General features: G+C 37.3%; 1 protein-coding gene across 2 annotated transcripts in view; it reads right to left on the minus strand.

Moving 5' to 3' along the window:
- SMARCC1 (SWI/SNF related BAF chromatin remodeling complex subunit C1) overlaps positions 1-12,966 on the minus strand; it is a 173,024-nt gene that overhangs the window by 76,186 nt on the left and 83,872 nt on the right. For both annotated transcript variants that reach the window (XM_072653841.1, XM_072653833.1), the window contains exons 16-19: positions 12,816-12,929; positions 12,191-12,344; positions 11,489-11,602; positions 8,075-8,134 (exon numbers count right to left, since the gene is read on the minus strand). In XM_072653841.1, the coding sequence (XP_072509942.1) occupies positions 8,075-8,134; positions 11,489-11,602; positions 12,191-12,344; positions 12,816-12,929 (442 nt within the window). The remainder of the gene's footprint in view (positions 1-8,074; positions 8,135-11,488; positions 11,603-12,190; positions 12,345-12,815; positions 12,930-12,966) is intronic.

Genomic DNA, 12,966 nt, shown 5'->3' on the forward strand with positions numbered 1-12,966 from the left:
AATATGGCCAGCCCATCAGAGTTGGCCAGAGAGTTTTGCTCTCTGCAGCTGACTTTGAATACCTGACAATTCAGCTCAAGAAAGGACTTCAAGGTCTATCTTGCCGGCTGACCTTCAGAATCTTCCTAAGACAATTCAAATGGAAGCAATTCAATTTTCTCGCATAGCGCTGGTAGACTGTGCAGGTGTCAGCACAATGAGGTCGGCACAATAGCTCTGTAGACTTTCAGTTTGACAGACAGCCTAATAACCTCTCCCACACATTCAGTTGGAAGCCTCCCAAACGTGGAACTAGCTAGGGCAACAAGTGCATTTACCTCTATGTGCACATCTCTGGAAGGTAGACTGCCAACGTCAGTGAATTTATGCACAGTATTCAAAACTTGTCCATTTGCTGTAATCAATGGTTCCACATATGCATGGTGTGGTGCTGACTGGTGAAGAACCTGCATCCTTGATGTTGACTGTTAGACCAAAATTAGCCCAAGTGGCAGATAATTAATCTGCATGTCATCCTAACAGGATGCACTGAGAGCATAATCACTGAGATCCAAGTTGCACATCATGCACCAACTCACCCTCTATTTTAGTCTTGGCTTTTAGCCTTTTTAAGTTAAATAATTTACTGCTAGTGGGGTAGTTGACCTTGATGCTGTTTTTGTCTTCACTAAAAGTGTCTCAACATCATTGTAAGTATCGCTAAAAAGCATGGGAGCAAGCATGCAGCCCCGGTTCACATCACTGGTGACTGGGAAAAAGAACACAGTCCACTATCCAAAACCTGTGCATGCACGCCACTATCCATAATACTGATGAACTTCTCCAGGCAACCAAATTTTGACATTTTTGACAAATTTCGAGTTTTCACACGCCCTCATGGCCAGAGGTATCAAAGGTCTTGGTTATATCAATGAATGTTGTATACAGACCTCTGTTCCACTCCTGTCATTTCTATGGTAAAATGATAGCTGTTTAAAAAGCAAAAGAGGTTGACTTGGATATACCTCCTCCTGTAGTTCTTCAAGCAAAAAGCTGCCCAAGTACTGCTTGGTTAGAGATGGTGTAAACTGTAGTCCTACAGGGTTGGACAAGATGGGATTCTGAGGTCCCTTCCAGCTCATACAACTCCATGTCACATAAGCAACAAGATGGGAAACCAGACACTTTATCTAATCCCCACCTCTCAAACCTCTCCAAAATAAAACTTATGCACCAAAGATAAAGCAAATTCAGCTGTTTCCATAGTCTAAGAAACCCAGAATCCCAAAGATGATTTTTTAAAATCCTGCCAAAGCCAGGAACTGATGCTTAATAATCCTACACTCACCCAGCATCTCACCCCCATCTTCCACACTACTGGCAGCAAGACTACACTAGAAGACCCAAAAACATGACAAAGACTGACATCAAAACCCCATATCCCATTCTCCCCTACCTCCTCAGCTCCAGGGTATGGAAGTTTGCTCAGGCCTCAACAACTAGCTTGGTCATAGCCCTTCTGGAGCAAAAGTCTTTGAGGGGAGGCAAACAGAAAGCATCAGTGTCAGATGAAGCAGGTTCTGCCATTGTAAGGGAAAATAGGCTCTACACCGCTGGTGCCAGGCCAGACAAGTAAGGAATAAAAGGAGTGGGACAGATCACCAAAGACTCTGCATGTGAAAAGCTGTGCAAAACTCCACCAAAACTAAGGGAAAGAGCACAACACCCAGCTGGGGCAAGATCTAACTAGTCAGTTGGAGCAGAGCAAAAATTTAGGTTAATGAACCATGAAGTGTCCAGTATGGGAGAAGGCTGAGATGCTTTGAGATCCCATCCCTAAGGAAACCACAATCAGAGGGGAGACAGTCAGGAAGTGAGACACAGGAAAAATAAAAGGAAGAAAAGACTCAAAGTACCAAGGATTTCAAGGAGAAGACCCTGAACATAAACATACAAATCAAAAGGCAAACAATAACAACAGAAGGAAAAATGGTCTCTAGATCTAGTAATAAACAACAACATCCTGCAAAACAAATGAAAAATGATTCAACACTTGATGAAGTGTAGGTCCCCGTGTAATCTGAAGAGAGCATGGAACCACAACATTCTGTTCCTGAGTGGTTTAAAAGAGAAATGAGAATTACTAGAGCATAATTTCTGTCCTTCACAGTAAAAATAATGAGCAAAATAGAAAAACTTGAATCTTCAATAGCAAGCTTCATAAAAGAAACAAAAATGAAAATACAAACACACAGAAGTGAAGGACAACCTAGAAGAGGGGAAAAACTCAATAACATTTAAAAATTACGTGTTCACCACACAAACAAAATATACACATCTCAAAGACAGTATGAGCAGAGGCAAACTAAGGATCTTAGGTCTCCCAAAACACTACAGGACAAAAAAGTTTAACACTATAATGAAGGAATTAATTGAAGAGGACAACTCCTCTTCCACAACTTCTAAACAAATGAAGTTACAATTTAAGGGTATTCACAGGTCATCTCCAGGAAAAAAAAAACCACAACTCAAGGCTGCAAACTCTAAGATACACAGTAGTTAAACTTAACAATTTGCTTCGGAATCAACAAGTTCTGAAAGCTGTCAGGAGAAAGAACTTCAAACGAAAGGAAAGACCATTTGAATTAATGACAGACTATTCAGCAAACACTAGGGGGAAAAAAGGTGATCTTCTGAAAGGCAGGAGAACATAGGATGCAGCCCAGGGTGACCTGCCCTGCAAATATGATCTTAATCACACAGGACAAAAGATAGACATTCAAAAATAAATAAAGGCTTGAAACATTTTTTTTTTTTAGAAAGAAAGTCAGAACTGAAAAGATTATGCTTCTCAAAACAACAGAAATGCAGGACTGAATAAATGTAGACAGCAACAGCAACAAAGCAATTGGTAAGAGATTTCTTTCTTAAAGTACACAAGGAAAGAGGTAAAGGAGGAAATCTGGTCTAGTTAACAGTGAAAAGACAAGGGATATTATGGAGAGACTCTAGTTAACACCTTGTCTACTAGTGAATGCTTCTTTTATGGAATTATATTACAACCTGAAAAGCTAAATAAAAATAGGGATGTGGAATAGTAAGCTAGCAATAAGGGGAAGGTAACCTCTCTGGTCTTAAAAAGAGAAGAACCAAAAGAGGAATAGTGAAGAAAGAAAAGAGTGAAAAGGGGGAAAGGAAGAAGGTGTTCCTTTCAAAGTAGGAGGGGATTCCACTTAACGTTCCTATGAATGAAGAGAGATGGGCAGCAAAGTGTGATGAGGACGACCTTAGTTAGAATCGAGGTTTGAAGGCCCTGGTGTTCGAAAGATATACTAGTTTTGCGGGGTTGGCGAGAGAAGAAGGGGAAGGAACTGAAATCTCTGGCATCAATTTGCATGTGGAGAAGCAGGAGAGGTTGAACGGAGAGATTTCCAAGCAGACAGAGAAAAAAAGGTCAACAAGAGAGTTATAGATCAATGGCAGGCTGTATAATCAAGGGACACTGTGGTGGGTGGACCCTATCATGGGGCACCTAAGTAGCACAGAGAAAAGTAATTTCAGTGTTTAAAATAAAGTGGTTTGCTTTCCCAAGGACAGGAAAAAGTGTGCGTGGGCACAAAGGTCTTTGAAGAGAAACTGAAGAGAAAAAAAGAGTTTGATAAACCCACACAATTAGTAAGAAAGGAAATAAACATTTCTACTACATTCTAGGCACTGCATTAAACAATTTACAATTATAGTCAAACCTCAATATTTAACTTTCCCAACCTCAAGCATGTACATGATTAGTAATCTCATTTTCATTTCTGCATTGGTAAGTGCATATCTACAGCTATGTACTGCAGAGAAAAAAAAATGAAAGGCACGACGCAAGCAAGTTTGTGGAGTGGATACTATCCTAAAAGGGTGGCTTGGCATAATTGACCAGATGGCTAGACTGGCATTAGGGCTGCCAATCATCTATCACAGCCTTTGCTATGCTCCCATACTCTGGAAATCTGGCACATGAAGGAAGAATCACTAACATTATTTCAAGCTGGTGTGTCCTTCACATTCTCAATGTCATCTATCAGCTGTGAGGAACAGAGCCACAGAGGTGATGTGTAGACCTCACCAGACTCAGCATCTTCTGACAGCAGTAACTAAAATTCCATCAACTTCTCCCTTGGTTTTCAGAGGGCAGCCAAGGTAGAGAGGCTTACAGCAGTATAACTGTACAGTACAATGTCTCATATTGCCATCTGATACAGTGGAAGGTAAGATTAAAGTTTTAATTTTATTTGCTGTATAGCATTTATGGTACTACAGATTGCATGTGGTATGAAAAGTAAATCTTGTCTAAAGTATTTTTTTTTAATTGAGATGTTAGCACAAAAGGTTACAGAATTATAAGGAATTACTAGTGAGAAAAAATGTTTTACATATTATCAACTTTATTTTGTGTACTACATCTTACGGGTTATTTCATGGTTACTATGTTGGGAAAAGTGCTAACAGTATCAGAGTTACTATTTTTTTTAAAAAAAGAATAATTTGCAGAAAAGTATATTTTTCAGCAATCAAAAGTGAAAGATTATAGTTTTGGGCGGTTCTGGGAACCTACCCCTCCAATTTCCCATAAGTTCATTAGATCACCATTCATGTTTTTTATTTTCATGTCATTTTCTAAGAATGCTATCCCTATAACAGCTGAGGATTGACTATATCAACTCAGTTGGTCCTCTCAACAACCTTAAGAAGTAGGTGCTGTTGTTTTCCTCATTTTACAGTTGAGGAAACTGAGGCAGAGGTTAAGGAACTTGCACAGCTAATAAAGGACTGAATCCAAATTTGAACTCATGTCTTCTTGACTTATGTACTGTGTCAGTAGTACTGTCTAACCATTAGGACACTGCTCCTAAAGAACAGCCAAAAGCAGCAAAAGAGAGGGAGCCAGGACACACATCTGCTCTTCTGTTGCCAATAATGATGGTTTCAAAAGGAAGCACAGTTTACCCTTCAGAGGATGAGTATCACCCAGACCCCTCCATCCCACAAGTTTGAAAAGCACATTGGGTGTGGATTTCTGTTCACTGCACATGAACTTCTCCAGCCAATAAGGAATGGGACCTGAGTCACAAATGATGGTAAGATGCATGATGTGCACAAGTAATAAAGAGAGGGGCATCTTCTTTAGGACCTGGACAAGGAAAGGTTCCTCAGACACTTTCATGGCATGCCAGGACACACAACTCTGCAAACCACTGCCCCAACCCATTACCCAGAGGGTGAGTGATGCCCAAAAAGGTGTCCTTGGAAAGCAAAGCAAAATGACCGTTCACATGCCTGTTACAGCTTTGAGACAGATACAGGCTTCTTGTGATGGAGAAGCACTGACTTTCTCAATTATCTTCTAGGATGCCCTAGATCCCCAGCAATATCATCAGAGCTACTGATACATGCAGGGTCTTACAATCTGTCCACTATCGCAGCCTTTGAACCCCAGGGACTTTTCACTCACCCTATGGCTGAACTTTCAGATGTGTAGCTTTCCCCAATTTGAGCATGACTTCCCATGAAAGGGTGGACCAATCTTTTTCCCATTTGTACCCTTAACTCCAAGCACCATGCTATAGCACATAGCAAGCACTCAATAAGTGATTTTTCCATTCACTCAGTGAATCATTCACTACTGAAAGGATGCAAGAATGTATGATATTTTTATAACTTTGTATATAAAACACAAAATAGTATCAACACTTAGCTGCATACAAGTAACAGAACATTTTTCAAATGCTTAGAACACAGAACAGAAATACCCCAATTTTTTTTTATACAAAATTTAGGGGGTGACTTTATTTGCTATGGAGAAATAATTTTCTCAAATTCCAGATCAAACTAACTCAGAAAGGGCACCTTAATATAGTGAAGTATTATACTTAAAATCAGGAAGAACTTAATTAGATATCATCTTTCAAATTTATTATTAATCTATACAACTTAAGCTCAGTTTTTTCATCTATAATGTGAGAATAATCACGACTTCAGTGTTTATCTCATAGATCTGTAAGATTCAAATTAGATCATATATATCAAGCACCTTGCCAACATTACAGAGCTCTGCCAACACCAGCAATTATTAGCAATTTCTCTGTTATTTTGCAAGAATCTTCTACAAAACAGAAAATAATTTCAAAGACGACACAAATATGCAATGGGATCATCTCCAATACATTCTAGAGCTAACGTCATGTGTTTTAAGCTTTGGGATTCTAATTGTATATATTTAAGTTTCTTCTTTCGAAATCATAACATATTCCAAGTGAAAAACTATAAATTCTAAATGGTTTTAAATAAGTACATAAAAATATAAAGGTATACAGACAGACACCAATACATAATCAAGACCATAGAAGACACATCATTCTGTTAGGAAGAATAATCTGTTATTGTCCATGACTCATTCTGTTATTTTTTGTACTGCTCCATATTCCTTTTCTTACTAAGCAAAATCTAAACAGAAAGATGTTGGTAGTAAATAATTACTTGTGAAAACTTTTATTTCTTTGTTTATGGAAAGGTTAACACCTGTCAGTGAAAAGGCATGGAAGGAAATTCACTATTTCCCAGATTTCAGCTGCAGGTGAGGAAATACGATCATTGTAAAGCCTAGAGTATTAGACTGCTGTGCTTTTCTTCTACAGGCAAAACAACAACAGCTCTGTCATTCCTATCTCATAATCTCTACCGATTATAATTCAACTCTAGAAGAATAGCCATCTGCATACAGTATTAAAAAAAGTGGCTAATTATACTAACCAAATGAACAAATAATTATAAAGATATCTACTACAAAGACTTAATTCAAACTAGTCCACTAGCACCCAATTGCAACACGATCATGTGAAGCTACTGTAACAATGCACATGATAGGAATTTTAAACTTTTCCAACAGGGCAGCTAATAATTACCATTTTACAATTGATGTTTCTGAAGAAATTAAGAGTGGTCAAACAAAGAATGATACTCAAATTTTTCAGAAATGTCAGTACCAGGAGAGTTATTTTTCCACATAGAAAGTTTAACTTCTTTTAGTTTTTAGAAAGTTTTAACTTCTTGCCTTCTTTTAGGCAAAGGAGGCTGGTATAACAGAAAAAATAGTGGCTATGAGTTAAGAAGACCCAAGTTTCAAGTCCAGGAAAATCATAATCACCCTGCTTCCTCATATATATAATAAGGATTAAAATATTTGGACTACATACTTTACAAAGCTGTTGTAAAAATGTGACATGTAAATAGCAAATTCCTAAGTATATGTGGTACTACTTTTGGAGTTCAAGAGGAAATAAGCAAACACAGATATGACATTTGAAAATAGCTGAAAGAGAAGCAATAGTTCCTCTATATTCACATGGATAGGCACAAAAGCGGGGAAAGAAATGAGGAAGAAAAGGAAAGGGAAGAGGAAAGCATGGAAAGGTAAAGGAAAAAAGAGCACAACTGAAAGACATGGACATATTAGACAGAAAAACTTAGTGATACTGGCTGCTAGCCTCTAAGGACAAATGTCCCTTTTTTAGAGATGATAGACACTTGAATGTAATGTTCTTTTTTTCTTTACAGCAGTGAAATTATTAACCCGAACTATGTTGCACCTTAAGAAGGAATCTGACTGCTCATACCAAAGACATCTATGTAATTCATACATTGTGTATTCACTGCCTTTTGGAGGTAAACCTGATTATACAGCTCTTTATTGGTTATATATTTTAAGACTCTCCAGAGTCTTGCTAAAAATCAAAATGTAGGTTTAGATCAGCCCCACATGGCTCTAGTAAGAGGGAATGGTGTGACCACTCTTCAACTTCATTCTTATTGCCATGCTAAATAAGGGCACTGTTTTAGTACAGGAAGAGCGGAAGCAGCTTAGCTGCACGATCTGTGTGATCCAGACTCAATCATCACCACTCAGAATGAGAAATTTTCACGCTAACAGAAAAAAAAAACCTCATAATTTTAGATCAATATTATAAAAGTTCACCTCACACATTTAACAAAAACAGGTACTAGACCGTCATTCAAAGAGACGTCTCAGTTTTTTCAGAAAACTACTCACCTCTAAAAGCAGCAATGTCTCCTGTTCAGTCCACTCTCTTCCGGCACTGGCTCCTTTACTCTTTATTAGGGAAGGGAGAAAAAAAGGTCAGGTATGATTTGACTTTTTTTAAGTGCCCAAAGCGGTCCTCTAAGAAACACAATTCCAAAAAAGACACTGCTATTTCAAGTAAATATCACACTATAATTTGGCTCTGAATTTAAACAGTTCAACTTAAGAATTTCAGAAGAAAAAGCAGAGAAAAAAATCATGAATACATGATTAGCCAACAGTCAGTGAATCTTAAAGTGATATGGAAGGATAAAAAACCTCTAGACAAACAGGCGACAGAGAAGCAGACTCCAAAAGAATAGATACAAAAATTACAAATAAACTGAATGTGAAAGGAGCTTGTCAAATCTTCTGAAATGTTAATCCGTGCTATATAATAACAGTCACTCTTATTTTTATCTTTGGAAAGATATGCTTAGCCATTTCAGGTTAAGTCTCACATGTAAGGTAAAATACTAGGCCTTTAGTATCTCAAAGCAATAATATGCTGAAATCTCATCATTAAGAGAGGCTTCAACCATATAGTGCAACTTTTGAACAAATGTATGTTATCACATGTAAAATATCCCTACCTAGTGGTTACTGAACTGGAATATCTCTAATGAAAGGGAACTCACTCATTCAGAAGCCTGACTTTACTATTTAGAAATGGTGCAACTGCATTGTAAGAAAATATGTAAGAAAAATACTTAGGTTAAGAATTAGCCTGTTTTGCTGTCTTAATCATTTTTGCAAATCTCCATTTATGATACTTACTTCTTCCTTATTATATTAAGCCTACAGTTTTATCCTTCCCAACACTACTCTTATAGGATCCCATCAAATTTCTGGTATTTGAAGGAAATTATGTGTCCCAATTTCTATCTTTTATACATGTCCCCAAGGTCCCCACTGTAATTAAGCATACTAGCTGCTTCTTATGCTTCCCATCAAAATCATTTCTTGTTCCATCTGAGCAATCTTTGCTGTCATGTTATCATACCTATTTTTTCTCTAAATCTTATGAAAATGGTATAAAAACTGCCCAACATTCCTCTCTTCAGCTTGTAATACTAAGAAGATAAGTGCACTCTCACAAAAAAAATCCATTTGTTCCTCAAGATCAACTAGGACATTTTTTTTGTCAGAATTAGGTCCAGAACAGCAGTTGTCCTTGTAGCTTTTGGTCTGAAATGTGACGCTGTCAGCAACTTAAGTTAAAATTTACATCTGCTCTGTATGCTCCAGAAATAGCCCACCAAAAGAGTTTTAAGTAATGAAAGCCTACTATTACTCTCATGCTGAGGCTTTATAAATACCAGATAAATGTTAGCCAAATATATCAAACATTTCTTCCATGTTCCAATCATGCTCATCACTTCTGTTTTTCCCTCTGTGAGGCAGAAGACATGATCTCAAATGGTGCCTCTAAACCTTACCAAATACATAACCTTAGACAGGATAAACAACTCAAGAAACCCCTACAACTAATCGGCTAAGTCATACAGGTTATGATCTCTGTTGGTAAAGGACACTGAGAAAAACAACAGCTGCTTCATACATGGACGCATTCCTACCCCACTGATCCTCATCCAAATAAATCATCTCAACCAAGTTGAAACTTTCCCTATTGTGATTCATGACTTTCCTCAAAAGGATGTGTCTTGATAGAAGATAATATGACAAAACAACTCCACTATCCCTTGATATAGTCTATTCCTTTTGAAGGAATTAATACCTCATAAGCAACCATATTCCAGTAATGAATCACTTTCCACCAAGTATAAATAATACTCAAGAGACTGAATTGCCTCCTTGTGTTAAGCTCCCTCATTCTTGCACTTTTGCTCACAGACAGCTAAAATCTGGAATCTAATGGCTATTCCTCTTTCTGAATACTGTTTCAGGTTCTTTACTATTTCTTATTACTGGTTCTTATTACTGTTCAATCAGTTCAGCCATGTCTGAGTCTTTATGAACCCATCACTATCTTCCCAGTCTCCTAAGTTCCTAATCTTGGAATTCTCTCTAGACTCTTCCCTCTCCCTCACACCACATATCAGACCTAATTAGCTGCCAAATCTCAATGTTTCTCCCTTCACACCATCTCTTGCACCAACCTTTTCTCTCTACTCTCACAACTACCACATCAGTCAGACCCTCATTTCCTCTTAACTACATCTTCATAAGTCAACTGTTCTCTTTGCAGTTCATTTTCCATATTGGAACCAATGTAACTTTCCTAATATTAATATCTGACTACATGACTCCCTCACTGACCAACTGAAGTGGCTTCCTGAAGCATAATAAATGGGTTTTGGCAGATTATGCAACATGTAGCTACACCTTTTCTAAGATACTAAATGGATCTCACACACACAAAATCTCTCTCTCTCAAATCCATGGTCCTAATTTAATGCGAGTCATGCTTTTAAAAATGTATAGAAAATCACTAACAATTTTAAGTGTAATACAAAAGATCAGAATCCTGAAGGTTTGGTTTGTAACCCAGGACAGATTAAATCTGTTATCTTCACATTTTATCTTTAAGGTCCTTATGCTTCTAGAAATCATTACATTTATTCCGTATATACATCATTGCCAGAGTTGATTGCCAGTTACACCAAGAGGTTTAAAAAAATCCTCAATAACATACCATTAGATACAGAAAGTGTGTGTGTGTTCGTCCTTCCTTGCCAAAGAAGACCATGCCATCAGAGAAATGATGACATAACTTGCACTGGACTTTGTTTTGAGTGAGGGAGGGCTGTGCAAGGTCACCAGACTCACTTCTCCAGAGCCATCTGAATTTGTCGACCAGATATTTATCAGGGTGACTGGAGATGACCCAGGATGGGGCAGTTGGGGTTAAGTGACTTGCCCAAGGTCACAAAGCTAATGAGTGTCAAGTGTGAGATGAGATTTAAACTCGGGCCCTCCTGACTCCTACACTGGTGCTCTATCCACTGCACCACCTAACTGTCCTTTATACAGAAAGTATTTGAATTCTAAACAAGTTTAAAGTACAGTTGAGAACTGATACATGCAAGTTAATGCCTGAAGGTTGCAAGTAAATGTTCCAAATTATAATCGTAGTCCAATCAAATTAAATGGGATGTTAAGTTATTAATTTCTCACAGCAGTAAACATTGTATGCATATACATGCATATATATATGGATATGGGACACACTTTGAAAATTAAAAAATAATCTGCTAATTTTTAACTAAAATACACATATTTTAACTGTACAACATACTATATAATATGGCATAAGGAAATGGCACACTTTATGACAACAGAGGAATGGAACAAAGGACAAAATGACAAAATTCTAAGAAACTATATACATTGAGAAGCTAGTATTTAAAATTAAACTCTTACTTTTGCTAAGGTTTTCTTGGAGTAAATGTCTGTGCGGAGACCAAAGTTCTGTAAGTCAGTAGGCTTCTCCTTATTTTTTTCAGGAAAATTCAACATCTGCTGAGCAGCAGGGACCTACAAACAAAATAAATACAAAGTGATCATACCAAATCTCAGAATACAAGTATAAGCATGATAAAAGCATTACCTGATTTAAATAAACTGTTCCAGAATTTTTTTTTTCAAATTCACAACAAAAGCAGTAGGTATTTAATGTAAATAACATTCTTATCCCTTAACGCAAATGTAAATATGCAAGATATATGCAACGTTTAATCTATCCCAAAACTGAATGCTAATGCTCCATTCTAAGATTCCAATGTTTCTATCAAGCTGTAAAGAGTGAAGACTATCTGCTTCACAACAGCTGTGAATCAAGAATAGGAAAGACATCAGTAAGAACTTTAGTGTTTTGTAAAATCCTTTTCACTAGGTTTCAATAATTTTTAATGGTAAGAGTTATAGTGAATAAAATATTAATATATACAAAAAAAGTAGGAGTGGAAACTGAAAAGAAGGGTTATTTTTTTCCTCCACTATCTACGGTACGAAAAAGAGCAGGCCATCAACTAAGAAAGACACTGAATGCTCTTCTACTATATGCATAATAAAACAGTTCTGAGCTTTCCCTGTAAGTCTCTAAAGCGTCTATGTGCCATTTACCTGAGGTGTTCTGAGATGAAGAGGCACCAGCCCAGAGGGGGTGTCAGCAAGTACATTGAAGTGAGGAGTTGGAGGAGGCCCCATTGCCATTGGTCGACTTTCTGGATCAACTTGGTAATTTACAAGCCCCCACTGTTCTAAAAAAGCATGAACTCTGAAAAATAACAATGAGAATTAAAAATCTTAATAAAGTTGTTTAAATATTACACAGATGCTACATTTCAAAAAGAAACAAGGCAGGTTACTTCCACTCTAAACTTTTTTGCTTCAATTACAAGTAACAGGAAATTATTTCACCTGAAAGAAAAAAACATATATATTCCTAAGTCTGTGAAGAAAAAAAAAAGATTCATGCAAAGACAAGGTCCAAAGGTACTGATTATGGATAGGAAAGTGTAACTCAGCCAATGCTTTTTTCTTCTCTACCTAAGTAATACCAAAGTGGTAACACCTTGGCCCCACAGTAAAGAAAGTAAGATGGGAAAAACCATAAAGAAAATCCAAGCCATGCACACACCAAGTAACAGACATAAGGAATAAAGAAAACTCAATTTAATAAAAGAATGTATGTAGGTTGACATACTATACAGGCTACGTCTACTAGGGTCAGATAGAGATGGTTTACCTCATAACAGCACAGACATCTCCTGTCAAATTCCGTCTGCAAGCAGTGCTGGTCAAATACTCTTGAGGGTTTAAGCGGTATGTGTCAATCATGAAATTACGGTAAGCCAAGTATCTAAAGAAAGATATAGCAAAATTCTTATTCATGAGGA

This window comes from Notamacropus eugenii, chromosome 1 (assembly GCF_028372415.1).
Source record: "Notamacropus eugenii isolate mMacEug1 chromosome 1, mMacEug1.pri_v2, whole genome shotgun sequence".
NCBI lineage: Eukaryota > Metazoa > Chordata > Mammalia > Diprotodontia > Macropodidae > Notamacropus > Notamacropus eugenii.